This window comes from Canis lupus, chromosome 1 (assembly GCF_011100685.1).
Source record: "Canis lupus familiaris isolate Mischka breed German Shepherd chromosome 1, alternate assembly UU_Cfam_GSD_1.0, whole genome shotgun sequence".
NCBI lineage: Eukaryota > Metazoa > Chordata > Mammalia > Carnivora > Canidae > Canis > Canis lupus.
This window is the reverse complement of record NC_049222.1, coordinates 64850342-64875020: the sequence shown is the minus strand read 5'-3', so window position 1 is coordinate 64875020 and position 24679 is coordinate 64850342. Positions and strand designations below refer to the sequence as shown.

Here is a 24679-nt window from a genome sequence, read left to right as displayed (position 1 = left end):
TATCCCTCGTGACCTGCCTTTGGCCCCAGAGAAGGAAGTCATTTAATTCAAGCCATGACGATGGAGAGGCACTTGTAGCTCTGTGACACTCTCCTTGTCAGCACGCAGCCCCCGCGGTGGCCACTTCTCTCACCTGGTCTGGCATTGACCTGGCCAATCAGTAGCAAGAGAGGACAGAAGGGTTAGTTGTTGGAGCGGTGACTGGTCACAGTGGGCTGACCCAAGGGCCTGGGAGCAGTTTATTTGTCTGATTCCGTTTCCTCAGACCTGACAGGCAGCCCTTCCTTCTGAGATCACTGCCAGGCTTCTAGAATACTCTGACATCAAGTATACACAGCTGGGAGGAGGCCAGACTTGACCTACGTACTGACGACGTAGGACGTGTTGTCCGAGAAACAAACCGAGGGTTGTGTGGGTGCTTCTCTTCCTGGCAGATCGAATCTCACAGGGCCCTGCCAAGATGCCACTCCCGTTTTGTTGGGAGAAAGAGAAAAAAGAACACACCAAGCATATGAAAGGTCAGGATGTGGACTCGCTCTTGGAACAAAGAAAACCAGTAAACTCGCTCTTGGAGCAAAGAAATCAGTAAAAAAAAGAAAAAAAAAGTAGCCTGTGAAAAGTCTGGTGTCCTTGGAAGTAAACACACACACACACACACACACACGTACACACACACACTCGTTCAGGTCTATCCAGGGAAGAGCTTGCTCTCTGGACCCACATCCTGTGCACAAGTGAAGGCACCAGGAGAATGTAATACATGGTGTCTGTGCAAAAAAAAAAAAAAAAAAAAAAAAAAAGTCACCTTTCAACCAAAGCAGTGTTTTCTATTTTGAAGAACAGTTTCCAAGAAAATGTTTTTCATTTTTATAGCACATGATCAGACTGAGTGTGTTGGGGGGAAAGGTGGTCAGTGGAGAGGGTGTCAGTCTATTTCTAGGTAAATGGCTGGTTGCCTCCTTATGTTTTGAACCAAACACAGAGATTTGTCTAAGAATATGAACATCGACCCTCTGTGGACATGGTGAGCTCAGTACTAAGTGGAAACTCAACCGATGGACACTCCCAGGAGAGAACCACTAGTGAGTGGCAGTCAGAAGCCCCATAATGCTGGTAACACTCAAAACAATCGCAGTGTCATGTAGTTCATCCTGGGGGGAGATTTGCTTGAGTCACCTTGGGAGGACATGGGATGTGGGCCTCACCTGGCTGCTGAGGGTCACATCAGCCTTTCGGGAGGAAGGAATGTGGGGTAAGTCCTATCATGTTGATGTGCTCAGGCAACTCCAGTCTTCAGAAGATGCACCCTTGTTGTTTGCTCTACAAAATCTTTCAGCAATTGCTCATTTCTCTTTTATTCTGCTGAACAAAAGTTCTAGAGTGTTCAGTCCATGGAGACTCTTTTCCTCATCTACTTACTTTTCTACTTTCTTCTATCTGCCTTGGTCCTAAGCACTCCACTCTGGCAAAAGTCACTGGTGACCTCTGTGGTGCCAAATCATTGGATGCTATTTTGGCCTCATATAACACAGCTTTTCAACAGCATTTGACACAGGTGACCACTGCCCTCTTCTTGAAACACTCTTCTGTAGGATTTAGGGCCATTCTACTACACGATTTTTCCTTCCACCCCTCTGGCCTTTTCTTCTTGATCTCCACTCTTGATGTTTCTCTTGCATCTAAACTCTACATTTAAGAGTTCCTCTGATCATTACCTTTGGTGTTTTCTTTCCCTCTTTAGGTGATCTCATCCATTTTTCAACTTGTAATGTCATCTACTTAACAACTTCACATTTATTCACCATAGTCCTCTGCTCTTCCTCTAATCTCACTTATCTGACATCACTCATTTGTTATCCATTGGGCAACTCAAACTTCGTATAGCCAAAATGGAACTCTTTTTGCTTTAAGTAACCTCTCTACCCATCATGGGGTTCACACTCATGACCCCAAGATTGAGTTGAATACTATACCGACTGAGCCAGCCAGATGCCCCCAAGAGTGGAACTCTTGACTTCTTCTCTCCACTCTCACTCCACTACCAAATCAACCAAAACAATCTCCACTTAATATATTTACTCACTTATTTTCTATTTTTCCATATTAAACTGCAAGTTCCTATAGGCAGATCCGTTACCCATCTTTTGTTCCATTTTATCTTCTAGGCTGACACATTCTGGGTCATAACAGGCACTTGATATGAACTGGTTGAATAAACCAATGAACTGATCTGAGTTTTATTTTATTTTTTTTAAGATCTGAGTTTTAGATCTGGGTTTTGAAAGATAAAGAAGTTATTTAAGTGAGACAGTGTTAGGGGCAGTTTCAAGTGTAAAGACCCAGTTTGTAGCCAATTGAAGAAGGTCATTGGCTTATTCAGATAAGTAATTCAGTAAGGTTGACATGTAAATCAGAGGGGGAGAGTAACCTAAAATGAGCAAAGAGGATTCAGAAAGCTTTTTTTCTTTCTGAAAGAAGCATAAGAAAGCTATCTTCCTAAAGAACAGAGTTAAGTGGCTTTTGAAAGCCATACATAACTGGAATCTTCTAATTGTGCTACCTATCAATAGGTCTTTGACACAATTTCAAAATAGAAATGGGACACAGCACTAGGACATTTACTGATGCATCTAGCATAGTTGGAGCATTCACATCACTCATAACTTCTGAGTGCATTTCTCTCTTGGACTTATTTTCTGATTGGGAGAAAAGTTGCAAAATTTTTTTAAAGATTTCATTTATTTATTTGAGGGAGAGAGAAAGTGAGGAAGAGAGAGAGAGAGAGAGAAGGAGCAAGGAGAGGAGCAGAGAGAGAGAGAGAGAGAGAGAAGCAGATTCCCTGCTGAGCAGGGCATCTGAAACGGGGCCCGATTCCTGGGCTCCAGGATCATGCCCTAAATTGAAGGCAGATGGTTAACTAATTGAGCCACCCGGTGCCCCAACAGTTGCAAATTTAATACAAAACCAGTATGGATTCTGGAATCCATTTTTCTGCTTTGGGTGCTTATCAGCTATAGCACGACAACATCTTTTAAATGCGATCACCTTGGTTGGAAGGGAATGAAGAGAAGTTAATAATTGTACCTCAGAGATTTGGGGAGTAGTAGGACTCCTGTGTATATGTAAGTCATTGAAGGCAGGGTAAATATTGTGTATAGTATACACCATTGTGTAAAAAAGGAGAAGGGATAAGTATAGGTATTTGCTTGTGTTGGTGTAGATACTCTGAAAACATACACAAGAAACTAATGACAGTAATTGCCTCTTGTGGTAAGGCTCTGGATGCCTGGGGACAGGGTCGGGAGGGGATTTTCACAGTATGACCTTCTGTACTTCTCACTCTTCCTCTTTCTTTTCCTTCATCCATTCCTGCTGGTCGCGTTGCCAGTAATAGCTATTTTAAAAGGTATCACTCTTCTCCATGACTCTCTTCCTGTATCTTGGAATTGTAAATTCTACTTCACAGAAAATATGAAATCATCTCCAGACATGTTCCTCAGTTTTATGGCCATGCCTTGGCATTAGATTTTAGTTTTATTTCTACCATTTCAGAAACTAAGCTCCCTTCTCCCCCATCCTCCGCCCATTTGCACTTTCTTGGTAGTATTGAAATACTCTCCTATTTTCCCTAGCCTTAAAAACCTCTCCCTGCCCTAGACCTCTTTAACTACCATGTTCCCTCTCTTTCCCTCTTTTTAGCTAGGTTTCTTCAAGAGTTTTCTACATATTTCTCTCTTTCATTATTAACCCTACCCTACTAGACGGTCTTCTCTCCACTCCTCTGAAACAATGCTCCCCAAGCTCACTGAAGACCTCCTTTGTTAATAAGGCTGATTGACATCTTTTCTGTCTTTGCTTTCTTTGACCTCTGAGCAACATATTGTCACCGAAGAGTACTTCTCCCTTTCCAAAAGTTTTCTTTCATGGCTTTCATAAAGACTTCTTCCTTTCCCTCACTTTTGCCTGAGTAGGAAGCTTATCTTAGTTGTTCTCATAGAAATCTTCACATATCTCTATTTCACGAGCATCTATGGAAGTGAACGTGAATATCCTCTTCATTAGACCATATAGCTTCCCTAAGAACAGGAAGTATGTTATTTTTGTCTTTGAATCCTCAGTGCATAGGTCAGTGTCTTGATTTAATCAATGAAGATTGATTTATTGAATCTTGAATGGATGCCAAAATGTTCTCTCATAACTTTTGTTTGAATACTGATGGTCCCGCACTTGCTCATCACCTCTAATACCCATCTTTCCTTTTTACTTACAACAGAAACTTGAATGTGTTCATTTGAGAAATTGTGTTTCCTAGCCCACCTAGTATGTGGCCTTGTGACCATGTCCAGGGTAATGAGATGGAGGTGGGAGTGCTGTGCGGCACCTACTCAAGGCTCTTTAGAAAGGAGGGGCACCCCTTCTCTTCTTGTTGTTTCCTCTAACTTGAGGTGAATGGCTCCAGCCCCAGCTCCCTCAGCCCACTCATGACCTTGAGAACAGACGGAAGAGCAGCAGGAGAGAAGGAGCCTGGGTCCCTGACATCTTTATAGGATCCACACCACCTTGCACCAAATACCTCTGGACTTTCAAAATGCAAGACAACAGATTCTTAAACTAGTCCACTCTCGGAGGCTCTGTTATTAGCAGCTGCACTTAATCCTAACTTAACATATATTCTAAAATAAAAATACTTTACATATGTTGGCACACCAGAGCCTTTGTTTTTCTACAGGGGATGTGAGATACAGCAGTCTACCTTTGCCTAAAGCATAGAGGCCAGATGATGACTATGGCTTAATGGGTTTCTCTGGAGCAATAGAAAAAAGGAAAAAGTGGGATCTTAGCAGACTGAGACATGTGATTTTTATTCGGTAGCCTGTTTTTGAGGAGGTAGATGACTGGATTAGATCTACTACTAGAATATTCAAAAGAGTGATTGGATTGAACAAGCCAGTTAATTCAGTCCAAGCAGTTACCTTCTCCTAAATCAATTTTGAATTGTTTCTTTTCCAAGTTGATAATCCTAAGACCAAGTGAAAATTCAGTCACAAAACAGAACATTTCAACACCGTAGCAGCAAACCACTAGGGCCCAGGGGGTGTATTAGTTCTAAGTATAACAGCTAAAAGGAATGTTTGAAAGACGCATCTCAGATCTAAGAGGTATGAACCATAACAGGTAGAGATGCAGTCTGGGTGTAACTAATTTTTCAGTATCTTAGAAAAGTGTGCAATTGATTTTATCCTTAGCAGAGTTCAAAATATTTGGTGGCCATAATCTTAAGACATATTTTGAAATAATTGGAATACCTGAATGCATGTGAAAGAGTCCAGACTCATGTTATTTACACTGGAAAGCTTGATAAGCACAGCCTTTCCCATATAGGCATGCAATTGATTTAACTATAGGCTTGACCCATGGAATTCCCTTGTCAAGTGACAGCCATGAGAAAACCCACTCTTGCAGTGAAGCGCTCCTCCTGAAAATAGAGCAGGCGCTTCTTGCCCTTTCTCACAGTCCTCTTGGCTTCAGGGAAACAAGAATGCTCTTTGTCAAGGCATACCCAGGAGGAGCATTTCGGAGCTCAATTTTCTCATGCTGTATTCAAATAAAAAGGAATGAAGATAATTCAATTTGAAATATGTCCAAGTGTTTCTGGTATCACCCCTGTACTGTGGCATGTTTCTGAAGCAAATAAGATAGTAAGGCATCAAATATGGAGAAAGTCGGCTGAATGTTTAATGTCCTAAAAATGCCCACTTATAGAGCTTGTCAGGGCTTTCTTTCCTCTCTTCATTTCTAAAATAAAATGTTTGATCTGGTCTTCTGAATCAAAGAGACATGCAAACAGAAATGGTTATCAGTCATGTCTGTAACATCATGTAGTGTCAACGCATCTCACAGGGAACGAGTCGTGAGGCCAAGGAGTCTTAGCTGAAGAAAGGGGACCCAGGTCTCTATCCATACCCTGTAAGCCTGCAAGGCCTTCCGCTGGAATCTACAGAGCTCCTGAATCATCCCATCCATGAAACTCAGTAGGAGGCACCTCCTCAGAACCTGGCCTAGCCATTCGTTGCTGCTTTGGCCTTGATCCGATATGATAGCGTAGTTGGGGACAGCACATAGCAGGCACCCAGTAAAGATGAAACATTAAAGGGTATGTGAGGTTTTTAGTTTTACTTTACAGTTTTTAGTAGTTTAATTGCATAAAATCATTTTTATCTTTCGCTTTGCTTTTAGACAATCAACCCATACACTCACCAAATAAAGTCTCCATCACTGTGATTGGTCTGATGCTAAAGACTAAAAACTACTTTTAAAGAAACACATGAAGTGCACTAAATGTTGTTGGATGTGATTTCCATGCTCTTCCCCTACCAAGAAGGTTGAAAGGAACGGCTCTGTAGTCAGACCGCCTAGGATCAGATCCTAGATCTGCCACTGCCTAGTCGTGGTGAGTTACTTCACCTAGGTGTATTTATTCCCTCCTATGTAACAAACGGGAATGAAAAGAACAGTATCTGTTGATAGACAGCAAGTGCTCAAGAAACTTGATTGCATACAGTGGAAGGCATCAAATATGCAGAATGGAAACTCCATCGCTACCCATGTGCACAGAATTCCAATGTTACGATTAATCTCTGGGGGCGAATGAGCCTTGGATTTTGGAACGAGTCTAATTCCGTCTTGTACAACCATATAGATCTCTCCAGGTGAAATGTCTTTAACTGGATTGCATCAAAGTCTGATAATTCACTTGACCTGCTGCCATGATATTACAGATGTGATTATAACATTGCAGGATGAACCCCAAACCAAAACCAAAAAAACCCACAAAAACCCCCCAAACTTTGCTATGCCGAGGATTGTTGCCCTTCAAAGCTATTGCCTTGTGAGATGTTTCTATACATTTATTCTAATGTTACTATGATGACTGAAAATGGTCTTGTTTCTTCTGTTCGGGAAAGGCTCTCAGAAACAGTTTATAGGTCACAGGCAAAAATTAATTGAATCCATTGTAGTTCCCCATCACATCAATTTGACCCAATCTGGACCATTCCCTCAAATCATATTTAGCCTTAAAAGGAATTGTTGACACTAATAGAAGTCCAAAGAATGAATAACAGGCCCTGAAAGCACTGAATGAACTTAATCCTCATTTATCCATAAATATTTATTTCAGTGCACTGCTGAAGATGCTTTTACAGTATCAGTCCTATTGGCTTAAGTGAAATATTTCCACAAGTGATTGTTTTGATAGAAATGTGTATAAATTCCATCATGTATTTAATTAAATAAAAGCTATTTGGTAGACTTATCATGGTGATCGCTTTATAATATATAAAAATGTTGAATCTTTATGCTGTATAGCTGAAACTAATGCAATATTGTTTAAAAAAAATGTTCAAATTAGTTTACAGATACACATCAAACTTGAAATGACCCACAAAGATGTTACTGCTGAGAATGCCACATCCTGCTAAGCATACTTTTTTTAAAAAATTGAAGTTTTGGATGTTGGTAAAGTAGACGTTATTTGGATTTATTATCATCTAGTGTTATCTTTAAGGTCCCTACTGGGTTAATTTCCTAGGGCTATCATGAAAAAAGAAGAACCACAAACTAGGTGGCTTCAAACAACAGAAACTTACTGTTTCACAGATCTCGGGGTCGGAAGTCTATAATCAAGGTGTTAGCAGGTCCATGCTCCCTCTGAAGACTCTAAGGAAGGATCCTTCCTTGCTTCTTCCTGTCTTCTGGTGTTTTCCACGAACTGTTGGCATTCTTTGTTTTGTTGGTCCATCACTCCAGTGTTGGCTTCCGTTGTCACGTGGCCTTCTCGCTATATTTCTGTGTCCAAACTTTTATCCTCTTCTTACACGGACACCAGTCATATTCAATTCAGGGCCCACTCTGCTCCAATATGACCTCATCTTAACTTGCTTACATCTGCAAAAACCCTCTTTCCAAATAAAGTCACATTCACCCAGAGGCTAAGACCTCAACATTACTTTATGCGGAACATAATTCAATTCATAAAATTTTATATGACAATTTAGCTAGGCTAGCATCCCCAGTTATTCGATCAAACATGAACATAGATGTTTCTGTGAGGGTATTTTTGTTAGCTGTGATTAAAGTCTACAATCCGTTCGCTTTATGTAATGAGGATTATCCCAGATAATGTGAGTGAGGCTGATCCAACCAGTTGAAGGGCCCTAAAAAGAGAATTGATGTTTCCCTAAGGAAGAAATTCTACCTGCAGACTGTGGTGTCAGCTCCTGCTCCAAAATTTGGGCCTGCCCTTCCTATTGCCTTGCCCTCTGCAGCTCTGACTTGCCCGGCCAGCCCCCACAACCGCATAAGCCAATTCCTTGCAATAAATCTCTTAATATATGTATACACATGATCTGTAATATGTAACATATTGCTGGTTCTTCCTCTGGTGGAACCCTGACAAATACCATACTTAAAGCCATAGACACTTCTTGAAATCAACATTTCCTCAACCGGAAATAATTTGTGGAGCGTTTGCACTACCACTTGCAGTATGATGTGGGGCTGAGGTGCGTGGGCACTAGTGTCCAGCTGTCGGGGATTTAAACCTGACTCCATAGCTTACTGGCCTGCATCTTGGGCAGAGTGACATGACTTGCCAATGCCTCAGTTTCCTTATCTGGATGAGAAAGAATAAGAATAGTATCACTTTCTAGAGTAACTAATGCTTATTAACCCTTGAGGCAGTTGATTCTTCAAACTGACAGCACTATGCTGGAGCTGACTCCCTCTGGCTCAGGAAACCAACTGTGGTCATCTCCTTTTCATTCCGCATTTACTCTCAAGAACTTTGGTAGCTTGAACTTGGCCAAAGGGGGTATATTTACACCATGGAAATTGGCAAACTCTGCAATCCAGAGCTTTTTTTTTTTTCAGAGTTGGGATTATACAAGCACAACACTGATTATATTAGCATCTGATACAAGGTCGGCACTCAGTAAACAGCAGTGATTATAGCAGGTAAAGGGCACTAGGGAAAAAAGGAAAAGTGGATACTGCTAGTCCATATGGTTCTTTTGCACAAAATAGAAAAAAGGCCCCTTCCTTCAAGATGCTTGACTGACACTCATCAGGAAATTTTCACATCAAATTCAATCTTTAGTGTGAATAGTGACATGTAGAGTTGCGCAACGTGTGACTTTGAGGACTAACTGCACTTCGTACTCTGGCACGAAACCACACGCGTGGTGACAATTTCATTATTCGATAGTTGTCTTAAAGGTCATCCTTCTCACTCAGTACATTTGTGAGTGGTTTCCCTGTCGTTTTATCCTCAAATATACTTTAATACTGATGAAGAGATTGCTTGAAAATAAAGATATTTCTTTAAAGAAAAAAATATTTTCTATCCAGGACATTGTGAAACAAGTTTTCAGTGGAGAAAAGGATCTGAACAGGAGCATCAGAACTAGAAATAAACAGTAATGCTGGAAGGGAAGGGATGGGGCATGTATAGAACATCACAACTAAAGCTGGATAATGTGTGAGGACAACAAAACAAGACAAGACAGCCACAACAGTGAGGGTTTGAACATGAAGGGCTGTTCGAATGTTGTGAGAACCCCTTCCTGTCACTAAGGCCCATGTCCGCATTAAGATGCCCCAGGTATTATACCCCCTTCCCAGGCTGGGCTCCAGTTACCCAGCCAGCAAGTTTTCACAGACCCAAGGTGGCCATCCTTGTGGGGAACCATGAAGATAGCCTCCCCAGCACATTCCTGCCACACTCACAGGGTCTGCTGCTTCCCAAGTCTCAAAGATGTGAAATGAAACCCCAAGGGCCGCATTAACCAAGGCCAAAGGCATGCACAACCCAAGCCAGCGGTTATGGCGAAGCATCCTGGATTCCCATGAGAAACTCTCTGGATCTGGTTCATCTACGTCACATGAGTCTGCACACAGGAGGCACAAGGGTTTAAAAATACCGTGACTGCTGGAGACTTCCCTGGCCATATTTAGTTCACATGCTCATGGTGGTTAGGAAAGAGCTGGAAAGACACAAAGGGCATCGGAGGGGGAGAAAGAAGACAAGAAGGGCTGCCTGCATTCGGAATCGGGACACAACACTGCATCACCTTCCCTCTCCCCACCCCAACCTCCCACCCCCAAGGCTCTCCTGAAGGTTTGTTTTCTGTCCAAGGCAGCTACAGCCCGAAGTACTCCTCCGCCATCCCTGGACATCTGCTTGGCTTGTCTATTTTCTGCTACAGGCAGAGGACAGGAAGGAAGAGTTTGTTTCCTGTAAATAGAGGGAGAGAAAATTACAGCTATTATTGTTTTGACAACGGAAGCCCTCCCTGAAGCTTGTACCAGGGTTCATTCCTGACAAGCATCAGTCTGAGTTGCCGGCTCTGGGCAGAAATTCCTCCCAAGGGGTCCCCAGGGAAAGCTGAAAGCCTAGATGGCTTTGCATTAGATGTCTAATGGCATAAAGATGTAATTCTGGGCAATCCTGATATTGGGCTGTGGAAATGGAATGCAGCCTGTGTTTTGATGAATGTTTTGATGCAAGCTTCTGCTACCCCAAATGAGCATGCTGGGGCTTGACCCTTAAGCACACACACAATGGTTTATGCAAACACACACCCCAAGGTTGAAGATGCCTGATAACGCAAATTATTTATGTTATATTTTAACTAGCCCCCCTTGCTCCCTGCTCTCCCAATTTCATCTCTTGACGATTCCTGAGCCTTTTAAACTATATCCAGCTACACTCATATTCAATGAAAAGCTATGAAACTACCAACCACATCCTGGGAATGCTGCTTCCTACTTTCAAACATTAGATTCGTCCAACGCGTTCTTGGGAATATAGTTGACCACGATCCTCAGATGTTTGAAGTTAACCTTTTGCCTAATCAGTGTTTCAAATATAAAAGAAGGGAGGAAGGAACCAACCAAAACTATGGATTGGGAGCCAGAGGAAAATCTACTAGTATGTCCATTAACTAATGAGAATGAGATCCGTTAACTCAAAGGCAGTGATCATCTCCTATAGGCAGCAAAAGTTAACATAAGTTTGATAGTCGAAGTAGGATTCACATTTTTGCCAAATATATTACAGAGGGGTTGGTTAGATCTCTTGGCTGAATGTGCAACAATGATAGAACGTCCAAAGCAGGATTAAGTCAATGGGATCATTTTCACTCTGGGCTTCTTGACCCCACATCATTTGCTTTATCCTCTTTCACGGGCAGGCAGCTCCTTCGAGCATCTGGTACTGGTCCTTCATCCTTGGCTCCACCTTCAAGTAATATTATGTCCCAAGCTCATCGTGAGTCCTTCATGTTTTATCTAGACCTGTGGCTTTAACAGTAGGCATATGCTGATGGTCTCCCAATTTGTGACTCCAGGTATCACCGGTCACCTAAATTCCAGACTCTTCAAAACCACAGCTCATGTGACAGATCACTTGGCCATCTAATAGACCTTTCAAGTTTGACATGCCTAAAACAGAACTCTTGTTTTCTCCATCTCCAAACGTGTTCCTTGTCGGAATCCCTAGCTCACAGTTTGTTACCATCATTCATCGAGCTGTTCCATCAGGAAATAGTCCCTGAGTTTTCTTTTCCCTTTATCTCCCACGTCCAATCCACCAGCAATTCCTCTGACGTCTATCTACGGTGAACATCCTCTGTTTATCTTCCTCCAGCCCTGGAGCTACTCTCTCCCAGTCCGAGCTGCCGCCGTCTTTCACTTGCACCCTTGCAGTGGGCCCCCATCGATGGCTCTACTTAGATGTCTACACCCCCAAAATCCTTCTGCATGCAGCAGCCACAGTGCTTTTCTGGAAATGTAAAAGGGGGAAAATAATTTCCTTGTTTAAAGCCCATAACTCCCTTCTCATTGCATTAGAAAGTCAATCCAAACACTGTAATTTGAGCTTCATAATCCTGTCTCAGATCATCTCTTCTATATAAACTAATCCTCTTCATTCCCACACCCTAGTCATCTTTCTTTTCTCCAGAGCCTTTCCTCTGCTACTAGAACCTCTGCTGGGAATGTTCTTCCAGTGAAATTTCATACCCTTGGCTTCTTCTTGACCCTCGAGTCTAAGCTTAGATGTCACCTTCTCAGAGAAGCACAATGCCTCGTTCTGTTTTATTTCTATCATTGACCTTAACATTATCTGGTGGTTTCTTGTTCATTTACTTGTATATTGTCTTTTCCTCCAACTAAATCATAAGCTTATATAAGCAGAGGCCTTATCTTCATGGCAGTGATGAGTGTAAGTGTCTAGAAGAGTGTCTGGCGTGCATTGAGAGCTGTTAATTAAAGAGAGGATCAATAAGTATACCCTCAGGGGTATACTTGATCTGTGCTGGGACATCAGGAAAGACCTTCCTGAGGAAGTGTTGTTTGGGCAGAATCTGAATGATGAGTGGTGGTCAGCTGGAAGCTTTCAAGGAAGGGAAGAGGAGAGAAAAACATCCAAGACAAAAGAAACAGTCGGTGGAGAACTCCGACATGGGAACGGCATGGCACAGTTGTCCCACCATAAGAAGGGAGTGTGTGTTCTCAGTACAAGGAATGAGGAGTGTAGATTGAGATTTAGAGACTTTTAGGCCAAGTTAGGCATTTACTTGAGGACTCTGTGAAACCACGGTACTTTTAAACAAGCAGATGGCATCTTATGATTTGCTTTTTGAAAATATCCTTTTGGCTGCAGTGTAAAGAGGTTGGGTGGAAGTGACCTGCCTACTATCCTTCCTGCCAGTAGGAGGCTCCTGCAGTAAGCTAGAGGGGGACTCATGGTACGGGGGCTAAACCGGTGGTAGAGGACATGGCGAGATTGGCACAGACTCCAGAGATATCTAGGAGGTAAAATAAATACTGGTGTTTAATTAGACAAAGCCAGAGTAATGGTAGGTCAAGAGAGCTGGAGATAGTAAGCCTGAGTACATGTTTTTGACTGGCATGCATACTTGGATGGGTGGTGGCACCAAAGGGAACACGAGAGAAAATGAGAGTGACAAGAAATATCCAAAGGTTAGTTTCCTGTAAGTCTGAACTCCCTTAAGGTAGCCAAGTGGAGATGTAGAAGCAGGCAGTGGGACTCAGGAGCAGGGAGCTCAAAGGAACAGTATGACGGTCAGGAGTATACACTGGGGAGCACCGGCTACAGCCAATGAACTTTCTGATGACAAAGGCCACTTTGCATTATTTGTACTTAGCATAGAGTCTAACACACACATGCAAGCTCCTACAGCCTTGGATCAGTTATATGTATGAAGGCAAACTATGGATTATCATAAAGAAGCAAAATAAATGTTCACTTAAGGGACCCCCAGGTGGCTCAGTAGTTGAACGTCTGCCTTCGGCTCAGGGTGTGACCCTGGGGTCCCGGGATCAAGTTCCACATCGGGCTCCCTGCATGGAGCCTGTTTCTCCCTCTGCCTGTGTCTCTGTCTCTCTCTCTGTGTCTCTCATGAATAGATAAAATCTTTAAAAAAAAAATAAATAAATGCTTGCTTGGAACACTTTTTATTTAAGACATAGCAAAGAAACAGTGAATGACAGGAAAATCATAGATTTTAATTTTGCTGGGAGCACTCCCATTTTGACCCCACCAGAATTTCAAATTGGCTAAAATCTGCCGTCTTAGAAATTCCCACAGACGGCTACTTCCTTTATGGGCAAGTTTATCGGGGTTCCAAAACTCGGTTAGTAATGAGACAGATATATTCTAAACAAATATTTTTACTATAATTCTATTACAACTGTTTTCTGGGTTGAGGAATCATAAGGAAAAGGGCACATTTTCCTTACTTCCAAAGTAGTTCATGAAGTTTAGTCATTGCCCACCTTGCGATTCTGACTCACCTTTCATTTTATGCAAAACCAGACAGCCTGAGAAGAGCTGACTGGGTTAGGAGTGCATACACTGACTGCATTTAAGCTTCAATAGTTTTAAGTGAGACATAAATACGAGTGTGAAAGAGTGTCAGGAGTTACACACATGAAGTGCCGTCCCTATGAGGGTGTTCATTTTATAGAAGTGAATGATACTAGTTTCCTGGGGTTGTCATAGCAAAATAGGACAAACTCATGGCTTAAAACAGCAGAAATGTATTGTCTCACACTTACGGAGGCCAGAAGCCTGAAATCAAGGTGTTGGCAGGAGCATGCTCCCTCCAACCACGGCCTCATCCCCACCCAAGGATTCTTCTTTGCCTCTTGGAGCCCCAGGTATGTGGCAGGACAACTGTCATCTCTGCCCTAACCAGCACCTGGCCATCTTCCCTCTGCTTCTATGCGTCTCCATGTCTTCACATAACATTCTTGTCCTTGAGTCTCTTTTTTCTCTTCTTATAAAGACCCCAATCAAATGGATGAGGGTCCACTCAAATTGAGTAGGACCTCATCCTTAACTTAGTCCATTCACAAAGAGCCTATTTCTAATACATTCACATTCATAGGTATCAGGAGTTAAGACTTCATTATGTCTTTTGGGGAGCACACAATTCAAACCATAGTGTGAACTATAGGAGCTAGGGAAAATGTGTGTACAAATGTGCAAGTGAGGGCTCAGCATATGAGTGTGTGTGTGTGTGCGTGCACGGAGTAAAGAACTATAACCAAGTAACCAACTCGTCGATCTCTATTCTGCTTCCTGGTCCTGGCTTTCACTGGTTCCTTGGATAGCTTTTATGCTGTCCCATGACTCCATTCACAATGAGTAATGGATTGTTTCCGGGCTCTCACTCCCACTTTTAATGAATACCAACACTAATTAACTGACAGTAACATGTAGCTGTTCTTGGCTGCATGTGTCTCTCACTGAGGTCATAACGGCTGTTGGTAATGTAATTTATTACTCTGTAAGGCACACTCAGGGACTCTCAGTGTGAAGACCATTTTGGCAAGTGCCAGAGCAGTATTAAGCAGGCCTTTCTCAGTAAGGTAATATGTTCCATGGCTCCTGGGCCTTGGCATAGTGATGCATCAAAGGCATAATGGCTCCACTGGAAGGCTGTAAGGATTTCCAACCACAGTACCATCTGCTGGGAGGGACAGAGGATTACTACTGCGTATATCCTGCTGTGTATTACTACTGCCGATATCAGGATCAGCCACAGAACCCCCTAAATTATCAGAACACAGTATACTTTACTATTATTAGTATTGTTAGCCTTAGCATTGTTCTGGGGATGAGTGACAAAACGGCATCTCGGGAAGAAACAACACTATATGAGCAATATCAAGGATTTCTGATTAGGACAATGGCAGGCACCCAAGCCCTTGGGTGCCCTGCACTGAGGTCACCTGGACAGCCTGCTTTAGGGCCCAACTCTGTACTCTCTATGAACTCCACCAAATTAGCCTTACATGAGAAAGCCGTCTTGCTTCTCTAGAGGATCAAAGTAGCTGGACCCAATCCCAGTGTTCTGCAGATAACCAGGTCACAGGATACGTTTGCACCCTGTCCTGCTCCTAGTACACCATGCTGCAGATTCCTCTATATTTCCCAGTTTATAACCATAGAGGGAACTAGGATTCACATGCTGCCTTTTATTATCTGCACTAATCTGGTAACCTGAGATCATTTATGTACCCTCCACTCTTGTTACAATGCTTCTGGAACTGTGCTACATTTTTTCCTCATGTATGGGGCTACTGTTCCCAACGAAGTACTTTTATCCTTCCTATAATAACCTTTGTAATAGTAACAGCACCTCCTTGTAACACTTAAAATGCTTGTCTCACAAGGGCAGCATGATAAGGGAAAGTATGCCAATATGATTTTTTAAGTGACATCTGAATAGTGAAAAATCACAAGACTGTCTACCCAAAGTAATAAATGACAGCGAAAAAGATGTATTAATGTAATGAATAAAGACTAGAAGAGAATAATGTAAATTAGAATGATTTTTATCTGTTCAATGGTGGGTGTTTTGGTCAATGTGCCATTCCTGGATTCATTCTCCTTTTTCTGCTGCTCAATTCACTAACAGAAAGACCACTCTCTACATACATCCATATGCACAAGTACATAATAAATGTGACCATAAAGTTTTGGGACTGACTTAAAAAAATGCCAGGACTTAAATATCCCAATTATTATTTTCCTTAATCCTGGAAACATGTGTTTGTTGCAGTACTACTGCATTTACCTAAAAGCCTTAGGGAACTGGGTTTTTTTGTTTTGTTTTGTTTTGTTATTTTTAGAAACTACTTTGTATTTAGTTTGTGAAAACTAAAAACAAATACTTATTCATTCATTAGTTTGTAGTTACATGTTAATTTTTTATTGAGGTATAATTGACAACATTATATTAGTTTCAGGTGTACAATGTAATGATTCAACTCTCATATACACTATGAAATGATCACCACAATAAATCTAGTCACCATCCAACACCTTAAAAAGTTAAAAGAAATGTTTTTCTTCTTGTGATGAAACTGTTCAAGATGTATTCTTTTGCAAACTTTAAATATGCACTACTATACTGTTGACTACAGTCACCATGCTACACACCACATCCCCATGACCTACTCACTTCACAACTGGGAGTCTGTTACCTTTTTATCCATTTCACCCACCGCCCAACCTCATCCCTCCGGGTGACCACTACTCTGTTATCATATCCATGAGTGTTCCTTTGTTTTGTTCGTTTGTTTTTTAGATCCCACATGTAAGTGAGATCATATCACCTTCTCTGTCTAGCTTATTTCACTTAGCATAACACCTTCCAAGTCCATCCAAGTTGCTGCAAATGGCAAGATTTCACTCTTTTTTTATGGCTGAGTAGAATTCCATTACATATATCACATCTTCTCTAACCATTCATCTATCAAGGAACACTTTGATTGTTTCCATATACTATTGTAAATAGTGCTGCAATGAACACAGGAGTGTGTATATCTTTTCAAATTACTGTTTTTGTTTTCATTGAATAAATACTACTAAATAAAATTGCTAGATCATACTGGAGCTCTATTTTTAATTTTTTTGAAAAATTTCCAAACAGTTTTCCATAGTAAAAGGGATACTCACTCTCACCACTTTTATTCAACATAGTATTGAAAATACTAGGGGATCCCTGGGTGGCGCAGCAGTTTAGCGCCTGCCTTTGGCCCAGGGCGTGATCCTGGAGACCCGGGATCGAATCCTACGTCGGGCTCCCGGTGCATGGAGCCTGCTTCTCCCTCTGCCTATGTCTCTGCCTCTCTCTCTCTCTCTCTGTGTGACTATAATAAATAAAAATTAAAAAAAAAAAAAAGAAAATACTAGCTAGTGCAATTAGGCAAGAAAAAGAAATAAAACATCCAAATTGGAAAGGCAGAAATAAGACTGTCATTGTTTGTGGACAACATGATTCTATATATGGAAAATCCTAAAAACTCCACCAAAACCTATTTGCGCTAATAAACAAATTCAGTAAAGTTGTAGAGCACAAAAGCAACATACAAAAACCTGTTGAATTTATATATATTAACAACAAACTATCAGACAGAGAAATTAAGAAAACAATACCATTTATAACTGCATAAAAAAGAATAAAACACCTAGGAATAAATTTAACCAAGGAAGTGAAAGACCTATATACTGAAAATCTTAAGATGTTGATGAAAGAAACCAAAGACACAAATAAATGGAAAGATATTCCTTGCCTATGAATTGGAAGAATTACTATTGTTAAAATGTCCATATTATCCAAAGCAACCTACAGATTTAATGCAATCCCTAAGAAAATTACAACGGCATTTTTCACAGAAATAAAACAGATAATCCTAAAATATGTATGGAACCACAAAATGCCCTAAAAAGCAAGTAATCTTAAGAAAGAACAAAACTGGAGGCATCATGCTCCCTGATTTCAAACTGTATTACAAAGCTATAGTAATCAAAACAGAATGGTATTGCCTTAAAAACAGAACATATAAGCCAATGGAAGAGAATAGAGAACCCAAAATTAACACACCCTTGGGTGGCCAATTAATTTATGACAAAAGTGCCAAGAATATTCAATGGAGGAAGAATAGTCTCTTCAGTAAATGGTGTTGGGAAGACTGGAGGGCCACTGGAAAAAAAAATGAAACTAGATCACTATCTCATACCATACACAAAAATTGACTCTGAATGGATGGAATGACTTGAATGCAAAACCTGAAACCATAAAACCATAGAAGAAGAGGTATGTTGTAAGATCCATGACATCAGTCTTGGGGATTTTTTGGGGATCTGAGTCCAAAAACAAAGATCACATCCTAAAATTGTCATAAAATTATTTAAACATCTTGAATACTCATTATATTCAGAGAGCTAGTTCTAAAAATCTTTGTCTTTTTTTTCTTTTTAAATATTTTATTTACTTATTGATGAGAGACACAGAAAGAGAGAGGCAGAAACACAGGCAGAGGGAGAAGCAGGCTCCATGCAGGGAACCAGACATGGGACTCGATCCCGGGACTCCAGGATCACGCCCTGGGCTGAAGGTGACGTTAAACCACTGAGCCACCCAGGCTGCCCAAAATCTTTGCCTTTAAACAAGCTTTCTTAAAAAAACATTGACTATCATATTTTAAACTTTATATTCTTAACAACAAAAGTGATACATGCTCATTATAACAAATCAGAGATATAAAAGAAAAAATAATAATCCTCATTCTCTTCTCTCCTTTTTTTTTTTTCTCTTCTCTCCTTTTAATCTCATCTTCATATACTAATAAAGTATGGTACATCCATGCTAAAGAATAATAAATGACTGTATGTATTAACCTGAAGGAATGTCCAAGATATTTCATTAAAAAGAAAAGAAGGATATATACAATATGTCAATTTTTGTTTTAATTTTGTCTATAACTATTTTGCTCTATAGTGAGGATGTACCATATTTTGTACAAACACAGCCCTGCAGATGGACAGTCATATTTGCAGTCTGCTCTGACCACAAGCAATGTTCCAGGAGACTTCCTTGACCATGAGCCTTTCTACAGAGGCACCTTTGTATCTGTATAGGAAATTCCCTAAGATAGAATTTCTGCGTTGAAATGTATCACATATTTCAATACTTCTGGGAAGAGGAAAAATTTCGTAGAATTGGTAAAGTATCATTGAAAAATATCAAGTCATAGAAAAATTAGAAGCCCAATCTGTTTCTCTGGGCCAATGGCCAGATAAAACTAACCAGATCATTGTTTTGATATTTGGTCAGAACATGGCCATCTTGCACAACAAACCCATCATAGTCATAGGCAACTATGTTTGTTAAAGCCGTCATACTCGAATTATTTCTCATTCTTCAAGCATTTAAAGCCAAGTTTCAAAATGAAAATAACAGTGATACGGGCTTAAAAAATACCATAGTTATACTCTTAGATATAACCTAACAAAAAAAATATTCAGGAAATAAAGATACGAATTTGATCAACCCATTTTATGACCACAGGGAATACAATAATTCCAAGTCTAACATATTATTAAACCATTGTGAACTCTGCCTGACAAAAGCAACGATTTCACCATTTGTGACATTCTCCAGAGTCATGGGATCGATACCTTCCATAGCAATGTCTGTGTTTCCCTGCTGAGTCATCCTTCCACCCTATCATCCTCCTGATGTCATTGCAGTGACTTATCAGTATGTAAGATGCACTGATGAAAAATGCTGCATGCCAGGTTACAAAGAGTACCTTGTACAAAGACCATCACATAATATGTCCACCAACAGTCAGGAGATGTTTTCTTTTATCTCTAGATTTTTACTATAGTTTAGTGTCTTCAATGTTCATGGTGTTTTAGTGTTCGGGAAAGAGAGAATACTATTCATAATGCACAAAATAATGAGACTCAAGGTCATGACTGAAGAAAGGTCTAGTGTCCTCCATAAAGTTTAAATTTTATTTCACTCAACAAATATTAATCGAATGTCTCCTCTCTGCCAGGAACAGTCCTAGGCATTTGGGACTTAGAAATGGGCACATTGGTCACTAGCCTCAAGGAGGCAAGAGACAAACCAGTAAACACATTTACACAGTGGAGATGTGTGCACCTGCATGGGAAACCCAGGTATTGGCCACCTATCATATTTAAGATCATCTAAAATACTTGTAGAATGGCCACATGGGACAAGGAAGCACATACAGCTGAATATTTGGTTTGCTAAATAGTACTGAAAGCTCAACAATTATTAAGTCAAGCGGAAAGAGAATTGGGCAATAAATTATATAATACTTGAAAATCTACAGGGTTTATATTTAAACTCTTCATTTTGAAAAACCCAAAGACAGACTCACATATATTTATAGCAGAATCGTAAGGTAATGCTCATTGGGAACAGGAAGAAACAAACTTTCTGACTTATGAAATCAATTTATCAAATAAAACTCTTCTTTGGTCACCAGGGTATCCGAATCCATTGTGAGAATAAACCATTACACAATGAGGTTTGACTATATTTGTACAATCCTAATAAACAAAAGTCATTGAAAATAAAAATCTTATCTTTTGATTTAATGTTTGTTGACAGGAAAAGAGTTCCGTGTGACACAGCAATTACAGCTTAATTCGGCTTCAAAGATGAGCTATAAAATAAAAGAATCCCAGGAAAGTTTTTTTTTTTTTTTAATGGAAGATGTGTTAGCTTTAAGAACATCTGCATAATCCACTTAAAAGGAAATGGTAAACTTCATAAAATATTTTCACCGATTCTTACTTTTAATCTAAAACCATGATAGTCTATAAAAGCACAATTTTAACCCTTTAGTTTTTCTTTTGAAAAAATCTGGTTTTCTCAGTTTTTCCCCATAGCAGAGGGTATTTGCTGATTTTGCACTTGTTTGTATAGCATAAGGGTTCTTCAGCGTTTTGCTTAAATGAAATATTGCTACCTTCATTTAGCATTTTCCTACAAAGGAATAAAAGAGAAGCTATTTTTTAAAAGATTTTATTTATTTATTTGACAGAGAGAGGGAGCACAAGCAGGAGAGTAGCAGGCAGAGGGAGAGGGAAAAGCAGGGAGCTCGATGCAGGGCGGGGTGGGGGAGGCTCTATCCTAGGACCCTGACGTCATGACCTGAACCAAAGGCAGACACTTGGCTGACTGAGCCACCCAGGCACCACCTAAAAAATAAGCTATTAATTTTTAAGGGTATTTTTTAAAGATTTTATTTATTTATTCATGAGAGATACAGAGAGAGAGAAAGAGGCAGAGACATAGGCAGAGGGAGAAGCAGGCTCCATGCAGGGATCCTGATGTGGGACTTGATCCTGGGACTCCAGGATCACACCCTGGGCCAAAGGCAGGCGCTAAACCACTGAGCCACCCAGGGATCCCCTAAGGGCATTTTGCAAGGACTCCAGGATATCATCACTTAGCACTCATCTACATACCAGAGCTCCTTCCCTCCTTTGTTCCTACGTGCCTGTGCCTGTCTCCCTTTCCTTCTTTGGTCTTTCCTTCCTTCAACAGTATTGACCGGTAACACTTCCATGCTTAGCATGGCACTATCTACACAGGTTCCAGAAGCAACTTTACAATTGTATTGCAACTATTCCATCAAAGGGTTTCATAAAAGAGTGTAGCATTAAATTGTAAATATACAATTGAACACTTCTGATTCAGCATTGTTTACTAACTTCATCAGTAGCATGATTGAATATTTGAATGTAAGCCTGGATATCAATACCTCAGGGCCAAAACCGTTTTTTTACTGCCTTTGAGGATATGCTCTGAATTCCATGTGATCGTGGTAATTTGAGAATGTGGTCAGATGGAAACAGACTAAAATCACAGGGAAAAATGGCATGCTAACTTAGAGGTAGAAAAAATACATTATACAAATAAAATTATTGAGAATGACTTTTTATGTGAGAGAATAATGGAAAAATATGGACTCAGTGAATGCAAAAGGACTATTCTAGAAGTGTGGAATCATCATTTCTCAAAGTATGCATAATAGGCTCTAGAAGCACAAAGGTTAATTCTTGCTTAACATTCACACAGTATTGCCAAAGTACACTACTCAGTTGGGATACACCCATTGAAAGAAACACTGGAGCTGATAGCAAAATTCACATATATGTCTGTATTTGTGATATTAAGATTATCAAGTCTCCTAGAAAAGACTGGCAAGGGACACCTGGGTGGCTCAGCAGTTGAGTGTCATCCTTTGGCTCAGGGCGTGATCCCGGGGTCCCTGGATCAAGCCCCACATCGGGCTTCCTGAGGGGAACCTGTTTCTCCCTCTGCCTGTGTCTCTACCCCCTTCCCCCATGAATAAATGAATAAAATCTTTTTTTTTTTTTTTTTTTTAAAGAGAAGACTGACAAGTGGTCCCTGAGGATATTGACAGCATGACCCCACCCCACCATTCTCTACTTTCAATGAGGATAGGCCCAAGGTCACATGGGTGAGGAAAAGCAGTTGAGTGAAGGAATAGACAAGAAATGAAACATGCCTCTCTGGTTTGAGATCATATCAAAGTCTCACCTTTGGAAATACTGACAGTGCTGTCCTTCCTAGAAATAGGGAGGAGCAAAAACCAAAATACTGTCTTTAAAGAGCTAATTAATAAGCAAGCATCCTCTCAGGAACTGCAAAAGCAGAACCAGATTTCTTTTTTGATGAGGGTATATCTGTATATATTTACTTATGTGTAACATAGAAGCTGATAAAGTATCTGAAGAATGTTAGGCGTTACTTATTTGCTTCTTTTATAACCTGCCTCAAAACAGAAAGGATAGTAAGAGGTTCACAATGATTCTGTGAAGATGGCAGTTGTGAAGGCAGGGTGTTTAAATCTTCTTGAATCCTCTCATAAAGAACTTGTAGGGCAACTCTGATAACAAAACCCAAAAACTCATGGACAACATGTGCAGCAAACTAGGTAACAAGACAGGCCCCACAAGCCACAAAATATGAGGAGCCACAGCTCCCATAGCCGTAAGACCCACATAGGACCATCATTTGTGTAGGAGGAAGGAAAGTCAGCAAGGCGTCTGGCCACCCTGAGAATGAAGAACCCTTGCAATGAGGGCCCCACAGCCACCTGAGAGAGCGGCTTACCCTGGGGGGTTCCACCAAAGGACTCTTTCAGGACAAAGCTTCACAACAAGAAGAAATTATTGGGGTAAAATCTCATTTGAACAGGCAGGGACAACAGAAAGGAAAGAAAGAGAAGGTCCAGATAAGTATCATGTAAAGAACAGAAGAGAGAAGGGGTGATTGGCCGAGTGGTCTAAGAACAGAAGCACAAGAATCACAAAATTAGAAAATGTTCCCAAAATAACTACTGCCACTCTAAAAATACTAGAAAATTTGTTTCCCTTAAAAATTCACATCAGAAATAGCAGAGTTGAGTCCCATACAAAGTTATGCAATGAGAGAGAGAGAGAGAGAGAGAAGGGAGCAAAATAAGATCCCTACGAACAGTAAAAATTGTCAAAGAGACATGCCCACAAAAAGGTAAAAAAAAAAAAAATATATATATATATATATATATATATATATATTTAGAAGTGATATAAACGAAATGAATACAATGATAGAAAAGAATGACAAATTAGAATTAGGGAAAACTCAAAGATGAAGTGATTGGAGAAAAGGAAAATTTGAAAAGAAAGGTGACAAAAATTGTTACAGAATGAGAAGTAAAATAAAAATGATATAATTTAAGACTAAGCTAGGAGGAATGCAGGAGCAAGTAAACACAACAGATAATGTCTTGGACGAATCAGATAACTCACCAAACTAGGAATAGAAGAAAACGTCCTCAATCCAATGAAGGGCATCTATGAAGACTCACAGATGAATGAATGAATAAATAAATATATAAATAAAATCTTAAAAACAAAGTGGGTGCCTGGGTGGCTCAGTGGTTGAGCATCTGCCTTTGGTTCAGGTCGTGATCCCAGGGTCCTGGGATCAAGTCCTGCATCAGGCTCCCCACAGGGAGTCTGCTTCTCCCTCTGCCTGTGTCTCTGCTTCTCTCTTTGTGTCTCTCATTAATAAGTAAATAATATCTTACAAAAAAGAAAAAAGAAAACTCACAGCTGAGATCATACTCAATGGTGAAATACTGAATGGTTTTCCTCTAAAATGAGAAACTAGGGGATCCCTGGGTGGCTCAGCGGTTTAGCTCCTGCCTTCAGCCCAGGGCGTGATCCTGGAGTCCAGGGATCAAGTCCCACATCAGGCTCCCTTCATGGAGCCTGCTTCTCCCTCTGCCTGTGTCTCTGCTTTTCTCTCTCTCTCTCTCTCTCTCTGTCTGTCTTTCATGAATAAATAAATAAAATCTTAAAAAATATAAATAAAATAAAATGAGAAACAAGAGGATTTCTGCGGATTTCTGCTCTCACCAATTCTATTTAAGATTGTGCTGCAGAGTCTAGCCATGGCAAGTAGGAAAAAAAGATGAATTAAAAGGCATCCAAATTGGAAATGCACTACCTCAGGCAGCCTGGGTGGCTCAGTGGTTTAGCGCTGCCTTTGGCCCAGGGCCTGACCCTGGAGACCCGGGATTGAGTCCCACGTCAGGCTCCCTGCATGGAGCCTGCTTCTCCCTCTGCCTATGTCTCTGCCTCCCTCTCTCTCGCTCTGTGTCTCTCATGAATAAATAAATAAGATCTTTAAAAAAAAAAAGGGAAATGCACTACTTCAATTTGTAGATGGCATGATCT

At 40.6% G+C, this 24679-nt stretch overlaps 1 protein-coding gene across 3 annotated transcripts in view; it reads right to left on the bottom strand.

Moving 5' to 3' along the window:
* Positions 1 to 6963: 6963 nt before the first annotated feature.
* The window catches only part of LOC111096211, a 34648-nt gene continuing 16932 nt past the window's right edge, over positions 6964 to 24679 (bottom strand). For all 3 annotated transcript variants that reach the window (XR_005353878.1, XM_038526720.1, XM_038526721.1), the window contains exon 6: positions 6964 to 10294. Coding sequence is in view for 2 of the 3 variants with exons in the window: in XM_038526720.1 (XP_038382648.1) it covers positions 10033 to 10294 (262 nt within the window). In the remaining variant the exon portion in view is untranslated. The remainder of the gene's footprint in view (positions 10295 to 24679) is intronic.